This window comes from Papilio machaon, chromosome 27, assembly GCF_912999745.1.
Source record: "Papilio machaon chromosome 27, ilPapMach1.1, whole genome shotgun sequence".
Lineage (NCBI taxonomy): Eukaryota > Metazoa > Arthropoda > Insecta > Lepidoptera > Papilionidae > Papilio > Papilio machaon.
The window spans coordinates 4,100,570-4,127,665 of NC_060012.1; the positions used below are offsets into that span (position 1 = coordinate 4,100,570).

Genomic DNA, 27,096 nt, shown 5'->3' on the forward strand with positions numbered 1-27,096 from the left:
GTAATCCAAATAAATAAGGACAATATATGAAGTTGATCATTAAATTGTTTAAACTTTCGTGAGACATAATAATTAATTAAAAACGAAAATCATATGTGAGTTAAGCCAGTAGCCGGTCGTAAAAACTTAAGCCAAAACTTTAAGGTTCATAAAACCTTGTGTCACACATAAGTGGAATAGAGTCAGGGAGATGTTGACAGAAATTTTGTTTTTACCGTTTGACGGTAATAAATAAATCAAAGTGCCTCTCTTAGTGTGCATTTCCTTTATAAATCAAGTATGGAATCATTATTATTTTGTCATAGTATGAAAGACATGACATCGGAAGATATAAATACATTTACAGTCCTGGAAGACTTAAATGTTTCCTAATAAATATGGCACATAATAAATCCCAATATATATTAAACATGGCGAATTAATAGTAAGCACAATTTCACAAAACATCAAATATACGTATAATAATACTGCTAATAAATATTAACTTACCAATTGTCTTCACTTGTTAATATCCGTAACACATTTCACTTTTAAATGCCAACTGGCAACACTTATCAATGCACTGGCAACACTGGAAAGTTGCTATTTTATTGTTTATAGCACTGGTAACACTGGTCGCACTGGTAACACTAGCGATTTCACAAATCGTCTAATTCATAGATTATAAATGATACTTGCCTTATAACATATTGTCTATATTTTAACAAAGACAAGAAACAAGTCAATATGTCATAATTCAAGTGTCAGAAATCACCGTAACACTAATTTTTTTTTTATAATTTAATGAATTAAATACTTTCAAATACTTAACTATTTAAAAATTATAGTTTATTTAAATTTTAATAATATTTAAAGAGATGTTTTTATATACAAAAGAACATAATTATATAATTTATAGACATTTATTCCGGAGCATAAACGGAGTAAAAAGACCTGAAAATGCCTTTTATTGGAATAAATTCTCTTAGTGTTGTTATTTACTATCCATAAACGACACTCTATCTCTATCCATAGATTATATATCTATGCCATAGATTAAAAAAAAATACAGCCAATTTAGTTCATTTAAAAAGGTTAAGAATTTTGTTTATTTAAAAAAAAATCTCTTCACATCTTGATCGTTTTTTTTTTAATTTAAATATTTTACCATTTTCTACCATCGATAATTTTTAATACCGTTCGTAATTGGTAGATATTTTGTTACTATTACGGTATTATTTATATGTAAACACGTTTTAACTAACGGCAGTGTTCAGAATTACTTTTTATTAATTCTTTTCGACATTATTTCGATATTTTGGCGTATATTAATTTTCTATGATATATTTCACGTTTATTTTTTTTTATGAATAATTTCAATATTGTTTTTTTAAATATTTCTATGTATTAATATATTTACATTATGTTATTCCGTTTTAAATAAGACAACCATTTTTTAGATTGGATTTTTTTTTAGTTCGAAATAATATCAAAAAGATTATGTATATAGAATAATTTTTTATATATATAATGTATCTGATTTGATTTATATATGGATATATATCTTATATATTTCGAATTAATCATGAATTTTGAAAATTCGTACAAATATTAGTACTAATTATAACTGTCAGAGGCATTTCTAATATTAACTTTATATTTAAACTTCTGATATTAATGTTGTCCTTTTCACACTTTAGCCGTTACAATACATCTGTCTCTTTCTAACACAATTCTTTTACACTTGTAAAGTGCTTATCTCTCTCCCACTTATTGAAATATACAAAAGATTTAGTATATTTCTCTCTTCTAATGATTTCTGTCTATTTCCTTTAAAATCTCAATCTCTTTTTCAATTTCTCTTCTTCAAATATCTGTTTTGAAGGCTAAGGAATGAGAAGATTATCTTATAGTCTTCTTATAGTCGGGGGCGTGGCCTGTTGCGCTGGGGCGTGGCTACTTGTATTTGTGGGCGTGGCTAGTTGAGTTGGGGGCGTGGCCAATTGCACTGTGGGTGTGGCCAATTGCGCTATGGGGCGTGGCTAATTGCGCTGTGGGGCGTGGCCGTTTGCCTTTGATGGGTGTGGCTTGTTGCGCTGGGGCGTGGCTAGTTGCGCTGCGGGGCGTGGTGTCCGCCCGCGAGATGCAGCGCCCGCGCACCTCGATGTGCGCAGCGCAGTGGCAGGTAGCAACAGAGACATGGCACTAACAGACTTAGTAATGCCACACCAATCCATCTGGAAAATAAGATTTTTTTTAACACATTGTTTTTTTTTAAATAGAACTTAGATAATAGCCATTTTTAAACTCTTACTGAACTTTGTTCTATTACTATGTTAAATAATCTTACTAATATTAATAATGCAAATGTTTATTTTTTTTAACCCATGATCTAAATCCCAATAGAAAACACTCTCAATAGACAAATTGCAAATTCCAATATATTTAGATATTTAATTTTCAATAGAGCAATAACTGTAATATGTTTAAATAAAATGCGCTGTTTATAAATAAATTGTATGTATTTGTATGTATGTATGTATGTATGTACCTCTTTGCGCACGCGTCGTCAGGTTTGTTGCAGGCGCAGGGATGCATCGCGAACTCACCTTCAGCATCAGACATACAGTGGTACAACATGCACTGGGAAATAAGATAGATTCATTATTAAATGTGTCTATGTGATACTAGATGGCGTTAGTATCGAATTAGAACGCGCTATTAAAATTTTTCCGAGCCGAAATTTATTATATGTGTGCAAAACGTAGTAAAAACATATTTATTTATGAAATTAAATGTAATATGTAAATTTTTAAATGTAAATAATATGTTGAATTATAATTTATGACTGATGATATTATTTTTATATAACAAGGTGGCAAACTAGCAAGCGGCCACATGAATTCGCCGAAATGGCGAAGCGACCGCTGCCCATAGACATTCGCAATTGCAGATGCGTTGCCTACCCTCAATAGACAAAGGAGGAGACGTACAAAAAGAGAATATTTAACCTTCTTATGCATCTCCTCCTCCATCAAATCCACATCCTTTCCTAATAAGAAAAGGGGGTAGGAAGGGAAAGAGGACTAAAATGAGTGCTCCATCACCACACTCATCAGACTGTAGTTGTAATTACTTCCACTTGAGGCCTGTCTTCTATGTGGTCGTGGTATTTCACTGAGCGAGGACAATTCCTGCAACTGATGTTATTGCTGACGTCTACCACTGTTAAATAAAACGATGATGACATATTCAAATAAAACTGTGTTATAGTATTTGTGATTGAATTGACAGCTTTGTTTCTATAATCAACAAATGTTGACTGTTTGAATATGTCATAATGGCACATAGTCACAGATTTCGTTGTTATCGAGAAGATTGACTTTGTTTTTTAACTGTAACTGATCGTGACTACTTGTGATCGGTAATGACTGATCATGACTAGTAATGATTAGGTACCTGAGCGCACTTGATGCATGAGACGCAATCTATGCAGGTGCGGCAACAGTCAGGCGCGAATTCGCACGCTCCAGCTCGGTTCGCGCTCTCCAAGTACCATTCGTGACAGTGTCTAGAATATATTATACATACAATATTAGAATGTATTATTTCATTGATTGTATATTTGTTATTATATTACTTCAGAAATAAAAAATGGATGTCTAGACTAATAATATTATCTGAACCGGTGGACATAATTTGTACTAAATTATGACAGCACACTAGCGCCCCCCTGTCAACGTCAAAAACGTTACAACTCTTTAGTACTATATCTGTCATTTAATCGTTGGTTTCCGAGATCTAAATTTCTATATAAAACATATCATAATCCCTAAAAGACCTAAATGTAGATTTCAGTCTCAGAAATAAATTAAGTTATTCTGACAGAATTGACTACGATAGCGCCTCTCACAGATTCAGATTTTCTTGTTTGACTAGAAATTTGTACTAAAGATGCTTAGATATTTTTTCTAGTTATTAATGACCTGCATTTGAGCCTCGCTTGGAATGTGTCAGTTGGCTTCTTGTCCGGTAATGGCGGTGGACCTGGATAGCTGCATTTCTTTATTGACCCTGCATCATAAAAAAGGGGTCAACAGAGATTAGAAATATAACAGATAATTTAGTAATGAAAATATCTATTGTTAGGTATGGATGGATTATTGAGGGTAGTTTCACAAAAGGTTTTCTAAGGAAGTTTGCTGCTGCTCATGTCAGTCTTTCTACATCCTTCATCGTAGAATGTCTGATATTTAGTTTATTTACGATTATCTGAGTTTATATGATCGTGAGGATTATTTAAAAATTGAGTTAAATTATTTCGCTGTTAGTTTATTTCTTTTAAAAATACTTTTAGATCAAATCTTATTTATATATATAGTCAGAAAGTGGTGTTAGTTACACTATTTATAACTCAAGAACGGCTGAACCGATTTGACTGAAAATTGGTGGGCAGGCAGCTTAGAACTAGGAAACGGACATAGGATAATTTTTACCCCGTTTTCTATTTTTTTTTCCGCGCGGACGGAGTCGCGGGTAAAAGTTAGTATCTAATATTTGATACTTTGATATAATAAAAAAAATTGTCTATTAATCCCTTAATTCTTCTGTTTACTATATTTAATGGTTTTTATTCATTAGGATACATTAAATATTTGGTTTTTTTATGTATCAAAAAAAAGTACTTACATTTGATGTATTTTACTTTGGTAATAAAGAAAGAGCAATTTAAATATCTGTCTGTTTGTATGTCTGTATGCAAAGATTTGTTCCAGAAGACGGAACTTTAGACTAGAAAGTGGCTTATGTACGTGGGAATGTGGGAAAATATATTTTTTTATTTTACATTGACGAAGTTACAGGTATTTTTGTCTGTGTGTTTGTGTGCTTTGATCTCAGATATATATTAATCAATTTAGATATAGTTTTATAAAAAGTATTAGGATTAGTATCAAATAAAATTTTAATGTATACTAGGTTTTACCCGCGACTCCGTCCGCGCGGAATAAAAAATAGAAAACGGGGTAAAAATTATCCTATGTCCGTTTCCTGGTTCTAAGCTACCTGCCCACCAATTTTCAGTCAAATCGATTCAGTCGTTCTTGAGTTATAAATAGTGTAACTAACACGACTTTCTTTTATATATATAGATTAATGACTTACCTGAGTCCCGTTTAAGTAACGGTGGTTTAGTGTTGGGTGAAGATCTCTCTGAACCCACGCCCGCGCCCACTTGTGGGTAAGTGTACTCGTGTACCTGAAAATTATATAAATTCAAAATTATATTTAAATTATATATTCAATTCGGAGCATAAATCTTACTAATATTATAAATGCTTCCCAAAGTGGGCGATAACGCCCCCTTGGGGGCGTTTGAAACCTAAGAAGGGGCGATAAGGGGCCCAAAAAATGGGGGGCATTGAAATTAATTAAAACAATTAAATTGTGGTTTTTAAGTTTTAAGGCTGAATAAAAATTAGGGGGCTCTGAAATGTAATTGATTTTCAAAGGGGGGCGGTGAAAGAAATAAGTTTGACAATCACTGATTTGGATGGATGGATGGATCTTGATAAAGGCATAGATGTAGAACATAGTCTAGGGCAGGAATCCCCAAACTATTTTGGACAAGTGACCCCCTTTTCCAAAATGAACTGTTACCCCAGACCCCCCCCATGGCCAGATTACCTACTTTTAAGATCAATCCAGACTTAAGTCAATAGAAGACAGAGTTAGAATTAGCAATACTTTAAGTTCAATATCCACTTTAGGAATCTAAAGTTTTTTTTATCTAATCTAGTTTGTTAAGTTTTCTAAGTTTTTTAATATAATTTTCTTCAAAATATATTGTTATTCATTTAAATTAAAAAAACATATATAAAAAGGATATTTTAATATAATTGTTTCTTTTTCATTAGTTTTCCTGTAATTATGTATTTAAATATAGTATTTACCGCTCTCAAGTGTACATAAGGACATCGTTCAGGGTCAGACTCCTCGGTGGTTCCTCTGTCCTCATATTGTACTTCAAACTGCTTCCCGGATTCTGAAATATAAAATTAAAAAAAGTTGAGAGGTGTGTTGGGACACCCGGATGGAACGAAGTTCCTTTCTATTAATTAGTGAAGGAACCAATGTTTATTCTATGAATAAAAAACTTAAGTCTTCACAAGAAGTACATTTTATTTCTATGAATTTTCGTTATATATTGTCACGTCGTTGCCATGGTGATATAGCAAAAAGTGTCGTGACAACTTTTCGTAAGAATTTTTTCCGTCTAGCCCCCCTTTCACAACGCGCGATAAGGAACTTCATTCCAAAAACATATAACTTTTTAATTTAAGTTGAAAATACACATTTGACTTTACTTTTTTAAAATTGTACAATAAAAATGCAAGCTTAAACATATTAATTAATATTTATTTCAAGATTTAACAAAAAAATGACATGCGTGAAAATTTAATTTTATAAGACAAGTGTTGCAATAACAAAAAAAATAATAAATAAAAATAGCTCCTGGCTAAGTTGCCATTTTAATATTTAAATGTTTAATATTTATTAAACAAAAATCTTTAATATTTTTTGGTAATATTGTTTTTTTAATTCATGAATTTGTTTTTTGAAACAAGGAAATGTTTATTAAATTACAAAGGTGCATTATTTTTGTTAAAGTTTTTTCCCGACTGACTCAAAAGGGTAATGTTTTGAACATATGTATGTTTTTTTTGTATGTATGTCAATTCTGTTGTGACAGTAGGTTTTTTATTAATTTTAATAATATAAATAAGAATGTTTAGATGGATGTTTGTTTGAAGGTATCTCCGGAACGGCTCAACAGATCTTGATGAAATTTGGCACAGATGTAGAACATAGTCTGGAAGGACACATAGGCTACTTAATTAGTTTTTTTTTTAATTCAGCACGGATGGAATCGCGGGCTACAGCTAGTATTTTATAAAAAATCTTGTAATTAGAATCAGTAATAACGCAAATTTCATTTTACAACAACGATATTTGTATTGTAAAAAATTGAATTTGTATTATACAAGTGTAAATGTTTGTATGGTTGTGTATGAGTGTTGTGTATATCTCACCGTCAAGCGGATGTCTGGGCCCAGTGATTGCGGAGAGTATCGGCGTCTGCGAGATGTCGGCGCGTCGGCGACTGGTCGTCGACGTATCGGAACTTGAACGGGAATCCGACGGCAGATTGAGACACTGAAATTAGAAATTAACAAGGTCTTACACTGACGAAACTTATATAAACAAAGAGATGAAATAAACCAATGGCTCCTACAAATAAGGGACAATTTGCAAGACAAATTTTCAGAAGGTGTTAAAGTTTCTTTAGCAAAAAATAACTTTAACACCTGTAAATATGTATTTAGTTTAATGCATGTTAATTAAACAAAGAGGTAGCTTTTAAAACAAGTTAAAAAATTATAAATTAGTTACTTTGACCCGTATACATAGGACCTATCGATATATCGCTGGAAAGCATAAACGCTGTAACCCCGAAAGTATGAACTTTACAGGAGAGCCAAAAAATGATAACTCGTGAGCCGATACGCCTACAAGCATGCGGTATTTAGCAATGTTGTGTAGTTTGTGCTAACCTATAATAAAATCATTATCGTTTGATAATGATTGAAATTATTAACGTGTGAAAAACATATTCGCGATTTCAAGGATTACAGCGTTTATGCTTTTCAGCGTCGATATAAATTGTATGCTGTTGAATTCATCTCACTTCAAATATGTTTTGCTCCTCGTCGTCGTCTTTTGGCGCTGGATTGTGTTTTTTGTACGCGTGAAGCGACGGCCACGCCCCACCCAGACCTGGTGATAAATATATTATCTCATAGTGGGTTTACACTGTCTTAATACTAGTATAGAAACATTTAAGACATGAAAAAATTGTTTATAATGAGTATTTTTTGATACAAATGTAAACTTGTTAATGTTAGAACCGCTTTTCGACTTGCGCTACAATCTTTAAAAACTGCTATTTTTACAAGCAAGATATGGACAATTTCCACTGCGGCGATTGACATTTTAATAAAGTGTATTTATGGATTGCTCAGTGGAAATTAATGTACATAGTTTTCTAACCTAATGATAAAAAAGAATTTTTTAGGTTATGTTCCATTATGACCTGTAGCCTAAAGTCATCATCAGCTCACTATACGTCCCCACTGAGGGGCTCGGAGCCTACCCTAAGTTAGGTGTGACTAGGACATAGTCAACCACAGCCAAGTACGGGTTGACTTCACACATATCATTGAATTTCTTCTCAGATATGTGCAGCATCACGATATTTTCCTTCACTGTAAGAACGTCGGATAAATGTACATATGTAAATCGAAACTAGAAAAAACACATTGGTACATGGCGGGATTCGAACCCAGGACCTGCAGATTGCAAGTCAAGTGCTTAACCCCTGAGCCACCGACGCTCCAGCCTAAAATACTGAATCGATTTTGACGAATGAAGATGATAAATATTAAATTCTTTTTCTTCCCTTAAGTGTAATAAGCCCATTATTTTTTTAACTACACTCGAACTTAGTTAAGTGAGAGTACAAGAGATGTGATATTTTTCTCGCTTATCCAACCCCCGAAGGGCTCGAAACTAGTCGGTGAAGACACCGGATATATATACGTGAGTGTTTTAGCCGTTCCTATATAAGTTAATGATAATGTCTCACGAAAGTTTAAATAATTTAGTTATCCAGGTTCTATTGTATTGCTAGTCATACTAATATTATAAATGCGAATGTTTAGATGGATGGATGGATGTTTGAAGTTATCTCCGGAACGGCTGAACATATCTTGATGAAATTTGGTATAGATATAGAACATAACCTGCAAGAACAAATAGGCTACTTATTAAGTTTTAACCGCGAACGGAGTCGCGGACGACAGCTAGTTGTAAATACGTTATCACTCACCGTGTAGGAATCCAGTATACGGTAGAGGGAAGGCAAAATAAAACACATTAGATAAATTAGTTCAAGTTTATGCATAAATAATTAAAAATCCCTTCAACTGTCACATTCATTAAAGGACACCCTTAGTGGAGATTTAATTCTGCTTTAAACCGATAAAACAGGTTTAATAGGAACAAAACTTGTAAACTCTAACACCGGTAATACTACTAATGCTCGTAAATGTGAATGTATGGATGTATGGATGTTTGTTTGAAAGTATCTCCGGAACAACTTAATTTGTCACAGATGTAGAACAAAGTCTGGAAAAACACAGGCTACTAATGTTTTTTTTTTAATTCCACACGGACATCGCGTGCGACAGCTTGTACTAAATATATATTTTAAATGGTGACCATTTTTTGTTACATAATAAGTTTTTTTTGTCGTTAACCAAGCTTACCGTCCAACAGTTCCTCGATAGCTGTCCTGACTCCTCTATCGAAGGCGCGCGCGTCCGCCGCCGTCTGGAAAGTGAGACCGAAGCGCTTCTCATCCGTCACCCAGTGGTGGAATGTTGGCATCACCTTGTTGTACTGGAAATCCTTCTTTATAGTACATTCTAGAACAACCTGGAGTGTACAAGGATACATTAATCTATATATATAAAAGAAAGTCGTGTTAGTTACACCATTTATAACTCAAGAACGGCTGAATCGATTTGACTGAAAATTGGTGGGCAGGTAGCTTAGAACCAGGAATAGGACATAGGATAATTTTTACCCCGTTTTCTTTTTTTTTTTTTTATTCTGTGCGGACGGAGTCGCGGGAAAAAGCTAGTTTAAAAAAAAACATATTTCAACAAAACTCATTCTGAAATTTCAAGTCAGAAGTTGCAGATGAGTTGCCATCTTATAAGGACAGAGATGTACTGAATTACCCTTCCTATACGTTCCCTACCCTTTTTTTTTTTTCAGAGAGGAATGCTTAATGCATACTCCCCGAATGGGCAATGGGCATACCCACTAAACCCCACTGTTCCCTCAAGACCATTATATGGGGTGCCACGGGATCACGTTAGTTTGCAACGACGCCCTACTGATACGTCCCCTACCCTGTCAATTAAACTGTGTTAGAGTTATACATTACCATGCTATCGCTGATGCGTTTCCCGTGTATGTAGTACTCGTGTGTGGGAGCCGAGGTAGAGGTGGATGTGTCCCCGTTGCTGTCCGCGCCGGCTGCAATATATACATGACTACTATTTTGAGGTAGACAGATATAGTATAAACTATACAGTAGATCCTGACAATGTCAGTCACAAGATCCTTGTCTGTTTGTAGTTGTCTTGTCGGTCGACGTCAAGTCGGTCTTTTTTAAAGATGGCAAACGAGTGAATGGCCATATGAATAGCGAAGAAATCGATACATCTTTAATGATTGCAGATGCCTTACCTACCTTTAATAGGCAGAGGAGGGGACGATCAGAGAATATTTCCTCTTCCCGTATTCCTCTTACGTAGGAGACATAGGTTACTATAGGCTTCTATTGCCGTTATATCAATTTATCAAAGATTGTGTTACGGTAGTGGAAATTCACCTTTATTATTTTGAAACGAATCAACAAAAAGTTATAAATAACTTTAATGAACGTTTTATTTTGAAGCGTAATTATAAAGAAAAAAAAAAAGGAATATTTTGGAACATTTACAAGGTAAAAATCTCTAATTAATTTATTTATTTTTAGCTAATGGATTCCTGTTATTTACATTTAGATTTTTTTAAAGGTTAAAGAGTACTTACTGATAAATATTGGAAGCTTTAATGAACATTGGAAAGGGTGTACAGAAAAATATTTCTCAGGAATATACGTACACTCTCGCCAAATACATCACCCCTTATAATCCTTAGTAAAAAATTAAATTGATAAGAGGACTAGAAATAGGCCTCGGTCAAACAAAAAGTCAAGGGAAACGCAGGTATAGTTCACTTGAAGCAAGTCTTCTGCGAGGCAACCAACACACAGACTCGCTTCACTATTGTATTGCTTTGCAATAAGAGAGTGGAAAGTTAAATGCGAGCTTATTTTCTGTAATCCAACTGCAGGTCCTGTACGGACTAGTAAACTACTGTATACTATAAATAGGGGTAGACGCCAGCAACAATATTTGTTGCACAAATTGTACCACGACCACATAGAAGACAGGCTTCAATTGGAAGTAATTCCGATTTCGTCTGTTCCCACAATCTTCTTATAACAAATGGATTTAAATAGGAGGTGAATTTGATGAAAGAGGGGACGCATATAAAGGATATATCCTTTTTCTTTGCATCTCTATCCCTTCGATTAAAGGCAGGCAACGCTTCTGCATTTGCAGATGTCTATAATCAGCAGATGCTTCGCTATTTCGGCGTATTTAGGTTTCCGCTTCCTCGTTTGCCTTCTTATGATATTAAAAATACATTTTATAAAGGTATTATCAAAAATCTTTCAACAATAACACAGCAGAAAGTCTTGTTTACAAGTAAAATGTGATACGTTATTAAAAGTGATGAAAGATTTTATTCCATGATAATGTTAATTGTCAGTATTTGTTTACCAGAGGAAGGTCTATGGTGGCGGCGCTTGCCGACCATAACGTCGGCCAGGCCGCCACCGCCCAGCGCCACCCAGCCTCCAGTGCCCTCGTCGCGGCACATCACTTGCGCTCGCACCCGCACCAGATAGGCACTGCACACAATGTATCATAATTTTATGTCCATTTTTTCCATATTTAATTTATCTGTGTCCACGTTCGTCCGTTCGAGAAATTTCCTTAAAAAGAGGTTTCTGTAGTTGTGAACAACGATGTTGGATACATAATTACATTGTATCTGTTATATATATATATATTATAGATATACTAGCTGTCGCCCGCGACTCCGTCCGCGCGCAGTTAAAAAAAAATAAATGAAAAATAGATGTTGTCCGATTCTCAGACCTACTGAATATGCTCACAAAATTTCATGAGAATCGGTCAAGCCGTTTCGGAGGAGTACGGGAACGAAAACTGTGACACGAGAATTTTATATATTAGATACCTATTTTGTAGTCGTTAGTTGTTGCAAAAAAATAAATAAAAAGAGGTACGAAGTATTCGCTTCCCATAGTAATCCTACTGTTAAAGTTGATTTTAAGTGTTTTTGGTGAATTGAAAAAGAAGAATTTAAAATGTATAAAAAAGAACATATTCTTAATGTGTTCTTTTTGTCTGTCTATCCGCAAGATGCGTTGGTTCCCGGTAATCTCCGAAACGGTTAGGCCAATTTTGACGGGACTTTCACTAGAAAGTAGCTGATATGTGCAGGCATATTATAGCCTATTTTTTTTAAATTGTGCGCTGAAGAAGTCGCGGGCGTCCACCAGTAATATTTTAAATATATAACTTCAAAACTGATCTGATCGGATGAAATTTGATACAGGGATAAATTACTGTCTGGTATAAGGCATGTTACTTTCTAAGTATTTTTTTTAATTTCACAATATAAATTACCGGCGATGTCTTACTGTTAAAATAAAACTCTTAAAAAATATTTTTTTTATTCAAGATTCTTAAATAAACTTCAGCAAACTTCGAGTTCGGAAACCATACAAAAGCTATAACTGTTGCAACATTGCTAATTTTGAAACGGTTCAGAATATTTGGTAACATTAGCCAATTACGAAAAGAAATTTTCAGAGCCCATACAGTTACTTTGCGTAACTATTTTGCGTACTTTATAAATAGGTACGAAAAATATTTGTGTAAATATAAGACTAAATTAAGAAGACTAAACTAAAACTATAAGACTAAACTTAGACTAAACTATTGAAAAATAACCGCAAGACAAAGAATAATTAGCATTATTTTTTTACGTGAATAAAAAAAGTCAGGTTTATTTTATACGTTAATACAATTTATAGAACTTCAAATATTAGTTTCCTAGAATGAAAAAATGATAATTTAGTATCAAAGATATACATATATAAATAGACTGGACATTACGAACCAAACAGTCCTCCTAAAAAGATGTACCAATAAAGTTTCGGTTGTCTAGTTTGACTTGTGACCAATAGCCGTACTAAAGATGCGTGCATATAATTAAAATATAATTAATTAAATGAAAGTCCTCGTAATGTCCGCTCTATAACTAGTATTATATCTATAAACGAATACGTCATTGCGCTAATCGAAGTTACTGACAGTTAATTCCATCTGTATAATTAGTTCGCATCATCACCACAGCTAACAACCGCAACGGTCAGCGCCAAAATGGCGTGAATCAAACAGGCACAAAATACCACGGCTTTAAGCCTGTCCATGTAATAGAATGACCTTTAATAAAACAAACCATAGTATATATTTACCATATTGCGACATTAACAATGAAATGGGGCGTTACGTTTCCATTGATGTTCATTTTCATTGATATAGAAAGCACTTGAGTTGGCCTTGTTGCGCGCGCATTGCAACCTTCAATGTAATGTGACAGGTTCGAATCCTATATCACTATAATATATAACTTATACAACTTTATACAATGATCTATTCGATAAAAAGTATAACATCTATATATACTAGCTGTCGACCGCGACTCCGTCCGCGCGCAGTTAAAAAAAAATGAAAAATAGATGTTGGCCGATTCTCAGACCTACTGAATATGCTCACAAAATTTCATGAGAATCGGTCAAGCCGTTTCGGAGGAGTACAGTGACGAAAACCGTGACACGAGAATTTTATATATCTATATATATAAAAGAAAGTTGTGTTAGTTACACTATTTATAATTCAAGATCGGTCAAACTGATTTAGCTGAAAATTGATGGGGAGGTAGCTTAAAACTAGGAGACGGACATAGGAACTTTTTTATCTTGTGTACATTTTTTTTATTCCACGCGGACGGAGTCGCGGGTAAAAGCTAGTCTCTTATATTCTTAAGAGATATATATTTTTTCGTCGCGTCGATATAAAATGTAGACTTCATAGAATACTATAATAATAAAAAAAACCTGATTTACGACAGTTATTTAAGAGCTTAAGAAGCTAAGAAAATAGAACTTTATTTGGACCATCCATCCGTTATTAAGAGGGGTAGACAGGGATACCCCAACTATGTAAGTCACAATCCGCACTGGGACAGTGTAAATAAGGCATAATCTAAGACTCTAAGACATAATCATTAATAGGGTCGGCTAACTTCTCAGTGAGGATCTGATCTGACGACATTAAAGTTTATCTGACAATTTTATAGCTCGCGGTATTCAATATGAGACGGTCGCGATCGCCGAAAAAACATCCTCTCTCTTCTTTTATTTCTTTTCTCTCTCTTGTTTTTTCTTTGCCCCAAAGATATGCACAACCCATACTTGTATAATTTAATTCAAAGTAGAAAATTGCAAGGCAAGAACAACGCTTCTATAATTATCAATTGTCCTCACGTTTATTGGTTAAAACGAACACCGGAAGCTGTCATTTGCAACGCGAGTTACCGTTACTGTGCGTTTCTATCGTCGAAACATGTTTGCAAAGACATATTGTCTAAGTGTTTTTCATGAATGAGAGGTAGAACAATGTTTGTGTAAGTGTTTCACTTGGTTATTATATACCGTGGGCCTAACATTAAAAATCTTTATAGTTTTTCATTCAAATTATAGCTTTAATATGTTAAGTGTCAACACTGATATTAGACATTACCAGAGATTATATATATATATATATATATATATATATATATATATTTTTATGGTAAAAAATACTTTTTTTTAACTATGTTGACATCTATAATATCAATTATTTATCACTGGTTAAAATGTATGTTTCACTAAACAATGTCTATGTATTTTTTGGAGTAATACGGATGTTTTAGCTATGCATCTTAACTAGTGAAGGATAGGTATAATAATAGACATTTTGACATGACTGGGTATAGCCTTGCCATAACATTCATAGACAAAGAGATTACTCTTGATTGAGAAAACAAAAATAAGTTGAACAGAAATATATTTCCACATCTTAAATTGCTTACATTGCATTTAAATTTCCTAAATAAAGGACAGTGTTTTGCCTATTTCAGTAAAGTATCCTAAAGTAGTACACAGGTGTCACTTTGGTTAAGGGTCTCTCTAAATCTAAAAAAAATTAACTTAGGTGACATCAATTAAACTACTAGGGTCCACTTAAATGCTACTTAATCCCTAAATTTAACAAATGGTTGGTGAAAACAACAATATGTCTGCCATGTTCTTTGTGTATAAGGGGTAAACATATTGCTCAGTAATTGAACCATTGATTTTGGAAAACAAAATGAAGGAAAAAGATATCTTAAATATATGTTTTTAGTATAGGTCTGTTTTTGTATGATTGCAATGCATTATAATGCACAATATTCCTAGAATATGATTTAGGTTAAAATATATTGGTTTCGGCTATAATAACTTTAGATCCTGACTGAACATTTTATAAATAATTGGGTATAAGTTATAAATTCTGAAACAGTAAAAAAATTGGCCCCTTACTACTACTACTATTCTATTTTGAACTAATTGTCGCCCATGACTTCATCTGCATGGAATTAAAAAGAAAACTTAATTGTTAGGCTATGTGTTCTTCCAAATTATGTTTTACATCTATGCCTAAGTTCAGCGAGATCCATGCATCCGTTCTGGAGATACCTTCAAACAATCCATCCAAACATTCGCATTTATAATATTAGAAAGATTCTTTTATAATTTCTAGGCCAACAGAGTATGCTTTAGATAGAGTATATCAATATAGTGGAAATTTATATTTAAAATGTAAGTTTTAAAACAGCATTAGCCTAAAATTTCTCTTTTAGTTTATTTTTTTTTATGAAAGAGACACTGGCATGTAATAATTATTCTTTTGACAGTTAAGTAATTAACTTCTGAAAATGTTTGTGTTTTAATACTGGTTGAAATAAAAGAAAGAAGAGTGACTTAATTAGTTTTTTTTTATTTCATTTTACTGAAGTAATATGACGAGTAAAGTAAGCTATATTTTTTATATATAGCTGTAATAAAAATAAGTATAATTCAATTAATTTTATTAATTATGAATTTAAAAACAATGATAGCATGATTAGATTATGTTCCATTGATGTGTTTTTTTTAATTCTCGCGTAATATTCCTAACATGATTGGTCGCACAGCAATTGGTGTAACGCCCAATTCATTGAGCGAAACAGCTCGGCTGGGCTTAGCTTCGTATGACCCCGAAAGGAATCGCCTGCTTCATTCTGAATGAACTAGCAGTCATTGATTATAACTACACACCACGCAGGGTGAAAAGGGCGGCGGTCATATATCATCAATCGAGATTTGACATATACAAACTATATACTTAAAAAGTTTATGCTAAGCAATATATTCTACTGTTAAAGCTAGTAAATAACGCGAAAAGTTTACTACTGAGCCGAGCTACGGAAAATGGCCGGGTAGGACCCTACCTATCGAGCACAGGGCGAACACATAAATCGCTTGAACAGAGTAAAATTCACACCACTTACTTTTCAGATGCCTCGGTCATGATTCGACACGTCGAATATCCTAATTTCTACTTGCCACTTCACAGATTTCACCATTTTTATGACATAAATACATCAGACACACTTGCGAACCGTTCTTATTTCGGCCCTTTGTTGGGCCTCAATGCGCGTGCGTCAATAAAGCAATCCGGGCGGGTTATTCAATGAACGAAACGTGTTGGTGCGACAGGTGGCGCGATTATCGCTGACAAATTCGAAAACTCGACACGCTATTGGCTTATTTCCCTCACTGGGGTATTTCAACCAATCAGAGCGCAGCACACTGCCCGACAGCCAATGACGTCTTGGTGAAGGGCGAAAACAAAGACGCGGGGTTTTTTAAATGTCAAAATTTTCGTTAAAATTTTTATGGGTGTCTTTAACACTTTTTCCTTACGTTTCCACTTGGTACTTTCTAGATTATTACTGATATTTCAAGCTGTTAAGTGTTTCTATTCTCGTCAAACGTTATAATATTGTATAGATAAAGCCGGCGAGCGAGAGCGACGTAGGTGAGTTCGTATTCGAGGCTCGAGTGTTACTGAATGGAGGCTCGGAATGGGCCCTCCCTTCCCGTTCATGCGGCGACCCATTGAAAAATAAATAGGTCAGATCGTTGCAGCGTGTCCCACTTGCAGGCTTGCATTCAGGGGCGGAGGCCGACGAGCCCCCGACTCTATTTATAGCCGTTCTATATTTGGGCAGGTCATTCGCTTGCAAACGTAAGTGCAGCCTCCGTAAATCTAGGTTACCTGATTTTCTTTGTTAATAGTCCCGCGATGACGTAGTTTCTGCGAGCGTGACGTCAGAGATGAAATTTTATAACACACCCAACTTCCTTGTTTTCTTTATTTTAATATCGGCCATTGATTTAACTTAATATAACTTTAATTATAATATTATTGAAGTATAGCTTATTATTTTTCTTAATTAAACAAAGAATATTTATTTAATAATTCAAATTAGCTGTTATTTATTTTCAATAAAACTTGCAATATTAAGATCAATATTATTTTCTAATTATTTGACCAAAAATAAAAAAAAAATTTACGAAAAATAGGGTTAAATAAATCAACTAATTCATTCAATGATTTCATTTAATATAAATATAAAAATTTAATTAAATAATTCTCAATGAATTACAAATCGTCGAATTCAGCTTCAGTTTTTGTTGCTTGACTGATCGCTGCCTTTGTTAGGTCATCACTTTGTAGCATTGTTTGATTTATTAAACGCTGAAAATTAAAAAAAAATTAAATGTCACACTCAGAGTCTTTAAGTGAAACACTTAGTATAGAATTGTCTTTAGTAACTTAATTAGTTAAGTAATTAAGAAGCAAAAAATCGTTTTTAGATTGCATTAAATGTAATTTTATAATCTCTGCCTATTCTTTTATGTTGCGGGTGTAATTGGATTTCATAAATAATGTTCCTAACAATTTAAAATAATTTTAGTTAAAAAAAAAGGTTTAGAATAAAATTAACTCATTGATATTTTATTTGAGATGATAGAAACATGATAAAAAAAAAGTATTTATGTTTTGGTATCTTTAAAAAAAAATTAATCTTAACACGTATTTTATATTTATAGTACGACTTGATAACTCTTCCTTTGTATTTAATTAACTCAAATGAAGTAAGATGTTTATTTTAATACCAATTAAAATGAAGTAACAACTATTCAAGTTAAAAGATCAAGAATACAAAAAAAAAACATGTAACGATACAAAATGGTTGTAGGTTCAAATCTTTCGTTCGAAAATTGATTTTCAATTTTGATTTTAGAAAATGTCGTTTTTTAATTTATGATACACAATTAAAACTTATTTCAAATAACCAAAAACAAATCAAAAAATTTAGAGAAAAATAATTATAGTTATATTTAATATTTATTTGAGCGCCATCTATCTGTCTAATATTAAACAATGTAAATCGTATCATAATTAACAACTAGCTATGAACCGCGACTCCGTCCACACAAAATTAAAAAAAAACTTTATAAGTAGCCTATGTGTTCATCCACACTATGCTCTACATCTGTGTCCAATTTCATCAAAATCCGTTGAGTTGTTCCGGAGATACATTCAAACAAACATCCATCCATCCATTCATTCACATTTATAATATTAAACAAGATTTATCCGACATAAAAACACTATAATGTATAATTCAAAGATATATATGAAGTCAACATATACTAGGTCAACGTAGACTATGTCCTAGTCCTAACTCTAGCTCCGAGCTTCAAAAGTGTGTAGATTACCTGAAAAGTGGGGAGACGTGGGGGGGATGTGAAGTTAGTATCAAAAATTATACTCACAATATGTTCCAATCCTTCAGATGTAGGTCTACTTTGTGAATAGACCAGTGATTGTTTTGTCACTTGTACCGCTACAGGACTCTTTGATGCTATAGTCTGTGCTACTTCTAATACTTGTTGTATTGCACTGGAAGGTAAATAAAAATATGTATTTATTAGTAAATAGATAATTTTAATCTTTGTTGAGTGGAGAAATAAATATTCTGCCAAAAAGGTGGCATTGGTCATTGATACCTTTGCCTTTTTTTTGTATTAGAAAAAGATTTATTAGAAATAAATTTAATAAGGTTAGCTTGGTTTGGACATGTTATGAGGAGGGATGATAATCATATAAACAAAAAAGTAATGATGAGATTGAATGTGGATGGCTATAAAGGTAGAGGAAGACCAAAGAAAGTATGGATGGATTGTGTGAAAGAGGATATGCGTAAGAAGGGTGTACATTCAGATATGACGGCTGATAGAGATGTATGGAGGAGTAGTACATACTGTGCCGACCCTACATAGAGATAAGGGCAGGTTGATGATGATGAGAAAAAGATTTATTAGAGAATGGCGCGAAAAGTGTTACAACGGAATGTAGTAATTATTAGTTTTATGAAATTTTAATGTAAATCTTACTAATATTAGAAATGCGAATATTTGGATGGATGGATGTTTATTTGAAGGTATGTCTAGAACTGCTAAATGAATTTTGATGAAATTTGACACAAATGTATCAAGTATAGTCTGGAAGAACATATAGACTACTTAATTTACACAATTTATAACTTTTTTTTTAATTTTTAGAATTTAATATTAAAACTATTTCAGTATTCATTAAAAACAACGCCATCTATCGGTAATGTTACAATAACAATTAGTTATTACAACCTGTCAATAGATGGCAGTAAACACAAAGTATGTCAGCCATAAAAATAATTAACATCCAAAACACCAAATCATTAATTAATTTCCCTTTGTGTAGATTTAGCTGGAGATATATAAGCTAAGGGTCTCCCTTAGTTACCAATTAATGGTTCTGAATACATCATTAAGTGTACGATAATTTATTTTAAGTATAGAATGATAAAACAATAACGTAAAAGGCTACATTTCAACTAAAGCATAATAAAATTCTAGTAAAAAAATATCAAATAGATTTAAATATAATACTAGTTATAGAGCGGACATTACTAGCCCTTTCTATTATATAAATCATATTGGTACATAATTAATACCGATATCTGTCAAAGCTTTCAATTATTAAAGCAAAACTCTACCAGTAGTAGTTTTTTCATATACAATTTGGTTTGGTTCTATTTATATACTTATACAGTCAAACCTGGATAAGCGAGAGTCCAAGGTACCGCAATATTTTTTCTTATTTATAGTAGTTTCTCGCTTATGGAGGTTGTATCTATATTTTAAATATTTTTTACAATATTACTAGGTGTCACCCGCGACTCCGTCCGCGCGTAGTTTTAAAAAAACTAAATGGGGGGGAGTATGAAAAATAGATGTTGTCCGATTTTCAGACCTACTGAATATGCTCACAAAATTTCATGAGAATCGGTCAAGCTGACTGTCAAATAATAACAGACAAATAATTAGCAATAAATTAAAATTGCGACTATAATTTGAGATTTAAACTATCCTATCTCTCAAGTTGGATCGAACTGCACATGGTGTGCGAATTTTATTATAATCGGTTAAGTGGTTTAGGAGTCCATTGAGGACAAACATTGTGACACGAGATTTATATATATTAAGATAATAATCAATAACTTACCTATCTCTATCTGGAAACACTTTACTAACAAGACCAATGTCCAAGGCCTCTTTAGCGGGCAACTTTCTCGCTGTGTAACAAAGTTCACGGGCAATTGATGTATTACCTATTACCTGTAGACATATAAATATATATTTAAATACATAATTCTTTATTTTGGACAACAGAAATCTATATTTTGTTACTAAGTTATAAAATTAGAAACTTAAATAATTAGGATTAGTAGAAATACTGTGTCATGTGTATAGGAGACATAAATACTAAGATATTACATAAATATATTATACTAGCTTTAACCCGCGACTCCGTCTGCGGGGAATTATAAAAAAAACTAAATTAATAGCCTATGTGTTTTTCCGGACTATGTTCTACATCTATGTAAAATTACATCAAGATCTGTTGAGCTGTTCCGAAGATAACTTCAAACATACATCCATCCATCCATTTATCTAAACTTACTACATTAACATTTATAAAATTTTACAAAATAACTGGAAAAAAAAGAAAAAATGGCACTCATATTTAGATCTTAATATTGACTTTGGACTGAAAAATACTATACCAATTGTGCTAATATATCTAGTAATTGCAAATATGAGAGCTTATTTAATAATTTGTAACTTCTAGAACTTACCTTTGGTAATCTCTGTAATGTACCAACATCAGCGGCAAGACCAACGTCTACTTCTTTAACTTGAAACCAAGCCTCCTCTGTACAATATCTACAAAAGAAAAGATAATATTAAATAATTAAAAAAAACTAACAAACATCACAAAATCAAAATATAGCAATATTTAATCTAACCCGATTAAGGAGATATAACTTTTCTCTGTCCCTTAACAATTTCACGTTCAAGGGAAATGTTTTTCCCTTTTACAAAAACCGTTATGGATCGTTCAATTATTATTTAATAGCTATTTTTTTTCCTGAATGTCAAAATAAAATATATGTCCAAAGCAGCAAATGTGTTTCAAATTAATTAAAAAAAAACTGTGCTAAGCTATTGTAGCTAAAATATTGTGTTGGCTTATTTACAGTCTTGGAAATCTTATGGTCCTGTAAGAGTTAAACTTGCAAATGTCTATGGGAATTGTTTTTTTTTTTATATTACAATGTGGCAAACGAGCAAACGACCACATGAATTCGCAGAAATGACGAAACGACCACTGCCCATAGACGTTAACAATTGCAGATGTGTTGCCTACCCTCAAGCGACGAAGGAGGAGACGCACATAAAAACAATATTTAACCTTCCTATGTATCTCCTCCTCCATCAAATCCACATCCTTTCCTTATAAGAAAAGGGATGGGAAGGGAAAGAGGACAAAAATGAGTCCTCCGGCACCACACTCATCAGACTGTACTTTGAATTACTTCCACTTGAGGCCTATCTTCTGTAAGGTCGTGATATTTCACTGAGCGAGGACAATTCCTGCAACTGATGTTGTTGCTGACTTCTTCCACTGTTTAAAACTGGTCACTTGAATATAGTACATAGAAATTAAGTAAACATTTATATGAAAAAAAAAATCCTCACCTAACATCTGCGGCTGTAATCAAATCAACTCCTGCACCGACACATGCGCTGTGAACAACTGCAAGTACTGGCTTTACACAGTTTTCTAATGCTGTTATACCATCCTGGAAATTTATATTATTGTTATAAATAACTAGCTATAGCTATAACCCGTGACTCAATCCGCACTTAATAAAAAAAAAACTTTATTAGTAACCTATGTGTTCTTCCAGACTATAACTACACCTGTGCCAAATTTCATCAAGATCCGTTGAGCCTTTCCGGAGATATTCTAACAAACATCCATCTAAACATTCGCATCTATATCTTATTTATATAAAAGAAAGTCGTGTTAGTTACACTATTTATAACTCAAGATCGGTCGAACTGATTTAGCTGAAAATTGATGGGGAGGTAGCTTAGAACTAGGAGACGGACATAGGAACTTTTTTATCTTTGTGTGCATTTTTTTATTCCGCGCGGACGGAGTCGCGGATAAAAGCTAGTTTATAATATAAGTAAGATATGTTCACTAATATTATAAAGAGCAGAAATTTGTATGTGAATTTTTATATGTAACAAATAAAGTACAAAATTAATTCGAAAATTTCTTAGATCATTAGAATTCTATATTATTCTTTAGTCTTGTATAAAGAAATATATTTGAACCTAGATAAATATGAAACTTCTGTGAGAGAACAATGGTTCGGTCCCAATGAACAACCTCCATGAGCGAGAAAAATTTCCCGCTCGCTTGGATTCTCGCTTATCAAGGTTGGACTGTATTTGCTTACCCATACATGTATTATTAGAACAAAGTATAGAAAAATATGGCTGAAAAAATCTATTAATAAACTTGGATTAATATTTGATAAATAAATATGATTTCAAAATAACAGAATATACCTGATAATGTTCGATCATTTTGTACAGGTATCTAGCTTTTCTTGCTACATCACTCAATTCGTGGGCTTTACTAGCATTTTCCACGAAGCCATTCAAGTCAATACCTGAAATAGAAAATAATACATCAGCTGGTCCTTTTTCCTATGCAATCATCAGCTCACTATATGTCCCCACTAAGGGTTCGGAGCCCCAAGTTAGGGGTGACTAGGCCACAGTCAACCACGCTGGTCCAGTGCGGGTTGACTTCACACATATCATTGAACTACTTCTCAGATATGTGCAGTATCACAATGTTTTCCTTCACCATTAGAATGTCGGATAAATGTACATATGTAAATTGAAAATCACATTGGTACATGGTGGGATACGAACCCAGGGCCTGCAGATTGCAAGTCAAGTGCTTAACCCCTAAGCAACCAACGCTTGACATATGTAATGTTAGCACTTTATGAACTCGTAAATACATTCACTAGCGATCATATCTGAAGTCTCTGTTATGCACATGCTCTTTCACATAATCCATACTTTTTTCAGTCTTCCGCTACCTCTGTGACACATTTACTCTCAATCTTATGTTATTTATGCTACATTAAATCCAAGAGAGTATCAAAATTTTAAATATAAATCAGATGTTGGACTTAATAATTTAGTTTCATGGTACGGAGATAAGTTTCTGACGACATAACTTATTACATACTTACATTGACTTTTCAGCCAAGTTTACATGACTTACAAAGTCATACAAACAAAATACAATAGCCTAATTTAAAAAAAATATTGTTAACTGGCTTTTACTAGCAACTTTTGCTTTTGCAGAATTTAAAAAAAAAATTTAAGTATCTCATCTGTGACTCTTAACTATGTTCTATACCTGTACCAAAGTTCAATAAAATGTGTTGAACTGTTGCAGTTATTAAGTAAATATGCAAATGAAACTTATTCCAAAGTAGCCAAACATTTTCCGGATTATAAGTAGTCTGTGTTCATCTATACCAAAATGGATGGACGAACCATGGAGAAATTTGATAACAAATATCCAAACTTTTGTATCATATTAGTAAGAAAGTAAGTAAAATATGTTACCTCCAGTAAAATGTTTTCCTTGTCCCGATAATATTACAACTCTACACTCCGGGTTATCACTTAATGCTGAGAAACAAGTGATCAACTCTCTGAAATTAATTATACAAAACATATTTGTATACATAAAAATCGACAAAAAAATGGCACCTACTTTGAAAGCCTAAACTTTTTAATGAAAAACAAAAACACATCAACTTATAATTTAAACATGAACAAATAATTCTTTATTTCTACTGATAGTTTCTACTGATAATCTAACATTAGCTAAAACAACATACATATTATGTAAATATATCAAACTAGTTTTAACCCGCGACTCAGTACGCGCGGAAGAAAAAAAAATTTGAAAACGGGGTAAAAATTATCCTATGTCCGTTTCCTGGTTCTAAGCTACCTGCCCACCAATTTTCAGTCAAATCTATTCAGCCGTTCTTGAGTTATAAATAGTGTAACTAACACGACTTTCTTTTATATATATAGATGTAGATCCTGGCCGAACACCATATAACTGTTTTATACAATAACAGTTATAGTTATTAAGATTGAAAAATATAACTCAGATAAAGTCATTTGAACATGTAACTAAGTACTGACACACTGGCAGAGTATAAAACTTATTAGCAGAGCTGGGCATTAACTCGTTAATCCGTTAATCGTTAATTAACGAAGTTAACATTTTGCTTAACGGATTAACTTTTAAGTTAACTTCAAAAAGTGTTAACGCTTTTGTTAACTTCCGTTAAACTCAACTTCCGTTAATAAAAGTCCGTTAATCGTTAAATTAGAAACTTGGAGACGTGCTGTCATTTTGTTAAAATTACGCGCCACGGCACGCTCGTAAGTTTAACTATGTTGGGCAACTGTCGGCGACTCGAATGGTGAACGAGCGAGTTGATAATTGATATATGTGAAGTTCGCGTGCAAGTGTGATGCATCAGAGCGTCCGGGAAAGACATGACCAACAGGACAAAATCAAAAGAAGGTTCGAAATAGTATATTTCATAACGAGTATATAAAAAAGCACGAGTATGTAATAGCCCACATTCCGAACGCTCTTCGTCCCTGCAATACGCCACTTTTTGAGCTACTGTATTAAAAACACTTTTTTATTCGTGCTTTTTCTTTACTTTTCCAAACTCGTGCGTTCTCTTTCCCAACTGTCAAAATAATATCTATTAAAAAGAAAAAACTAACCACGAAGTTTTTAGAAAAAAAAATCATTGAAGTTTTTATGATTCATACAAATACTTCTAAAAAGAAGCTCCTAATTTGTTACAATATCAGATTTAATGATTAGATTCAATGAATTAGGTTGGATTCATTTTATTTCATCTCATTAAATTTCATTTTCATGTCATATCAATAAAAATAATCTCCTGAAGAGTTGGACGTTTGGGCATAGTTCCCTTTGCCTACCCAGAATGGGTGAAGAAAACAAAAAAAATCTCTGTTTGTATTCTTTCACGGTTGGCGCAATTTTTCAAACTTTTTAGTTAGTTGAGTTTATTGTGTTTTTATTATTATTTTAATTTCTTAATTTTTTCGCAACTGTATTAAAAAAACTTGTGCCAACTGTCAACCCTCACCTTCGGCTGCGCCTCAGGTCGGGTAGACATTTGTCGGAACACTTTGCAATGACAGGCTTTCCGCACTCGTAATGAAATATACTATAATGCATTCATACTTGTCTCTTATACTCATGTTTTATAGAATTAAGATTAATTTTTATATTAATAAAATTCATTTTTATAATATCAAATGAACATTTTAAACAAGTGTCGGCACAATAAGTGTGAAATTAGTATGTATAATTTTGGTATGGTTAACTGTTAACGATTAACTTTAACTTGCGTTAAATTTTCGAGAATTTAACGCTTTAACGATTAACGAAGTTAATTTTTTAATTAACGAATTAACAATTAACGAAGTTAACTTTTCGATTAACTGTGCCCACCTGTGCTTATTAGTTATTATTTACTTTTTTTTTTGTAAAAAAAAAATAAAGAATCGGTTCAAACTTACTTCCACATAGTTGGTGTGAATGTATTAAACTTGTTAGGTCTATTCAATTCAACATGATATACATATTTTTTCGGCACTGACACAGCTAAAGTTTCATATTGAGGTGTATTCGATGAATATAATCTCGGAAATAATCCTGTAATAAAACAATTTATAGTTTCGCGAAAAGGTCATGTCGGCTAAATAAATCAATGTTTTCATTTTACCTAAAACTCTGTTACTATTTCTCAGATAATTAAATGATTTTGCTAATGAACACATTTTGATGGTTATTATATCACAGTTCAATGCACAATACTTATATCTTCAACTATCAGAATATAAACAGGTAAATCCAAAGTACAAATTCCAAAAAACAAAAAGCAAAGATGAACTTGACCTTGACCGCGAATAGCCTGGTGTTGCCATATCGATTACTTTCATACTTTCAATGAGCAATGTGCACATTTACTTTTAAATCCTTATATTAAAATTGGAAGATTTAATATAGATATTATAATTTTAATTGAAAATAAGCTTTTAACTATTTACTGCAACTTATTATTTGAAAAATTAATTATTTATCGTGAGGCGAGTTTTCAAAAATGTCGATAGATGGCGAGAGTTGTATCAAAGTGAAAGTATAATGGACAAATTGCTACAGCCGCATGCTCTTTGCCGCACTTGAAAGTTTTACCCTGTATTCATACATGTAGCCCTTTGAAGTAAGTTAATATTTGGATCTATAATGACAGAGACTAAATTTTCATTACCGTTTCTAAAGTATTATTTAAAGCCGCGCATTTCGCTTTCAGACATTTCCAAACTATATTTTTTAATAAATTTTTTAGGTTTTAGTTTTACAACTTTGGAAGTTTCTCGTTTTGATGACTAGAACGCCAAATGCGATCATGGAGCTATTAGTAAACATAGAAACACATTTTTTAAGTTAACGTGAAAATGAACTTAGTTGATGATCAAATAAACAAAAAAGAAATGAGATTGAATGCGGATGGCTACAAAGGTGCAAAGGA

At 32.9% G+C, this 27,096-nt stretch overlaps 2 protein-coding genes across 2 annotated transcripts; both read right to left on the reverse strand.

Moving 5' to 3' along the window:
* Positions 1 to 2,081: 2,081 nt before the first annotated feature.
* On the reverse strand, positions 2,082 to 16,614 carry LOC106720523 (sprouty-related, EVH1 domain-containing protein 2). Its single transcript, XM_014515241.2, has 12 exons — positions 16,447 to 16,614; positions 11,502 to 11,632; positions 10,052 to 10,143; positions 9,366 to 9,534; positions 7,727 to 7,815; positions 7,071 to 7,194; positions 5,931 to 6,022; positions 5,143 to 5,236; positions 3,966 to 4,053; positions 3,439 to 3,550; positions 2,531 to 2,622; positions 2,082 to 2,216 (listed from the first exon to the last, which is right to left on the reverse strand). Exons 1-12 carry the CDS (start codon positions 16,464 to 16,466, stop codon positions 2,087 to 2,089), a joined length of 1,233 nt encoding a protein of 410 aa, XP_014370727.1. The 5' UTR covers positions 16,467 to 16,614; the 3' UTR covers positions 2,082 to 2,086.
* Positions 16,615 to 17,603: 989 nt separating this feature from the next.
* LOC106720520 (delta(3,5)-Delta(2,4)-dienoyl-CoA isomerase, mitochondrial) lies at positions 17,604 to 26,430 on the reverse strand. Its single transcript, XM_045684771.1, has 9 exons — positions 26,290 to 26,430; positions 26,084 to 26,219; positions 24,062 to 24,150; positions 22,979 to 23,082; positions 22,094 to 22,197; positions 21,190 to 21,277; positions 20,556 to 20,668; positions 18,785 to 18,911; positions 17,604 to 17,699 (listed from the first exon to the last, which is right to left on the reverse strand). Exons 1-9 carry the CDS (start codon positions 26,342 to 26,344, stop codon positions 17,604 to 17,606), a joined length of 912 nt encoding a protein of 303 aa, XP_045540727.1. The 5' UTR covers positions 26,345 to 26,430.
* Between the last annotated feature and the right edge of the window lie 666 nt (positions 26,431 to 27,096).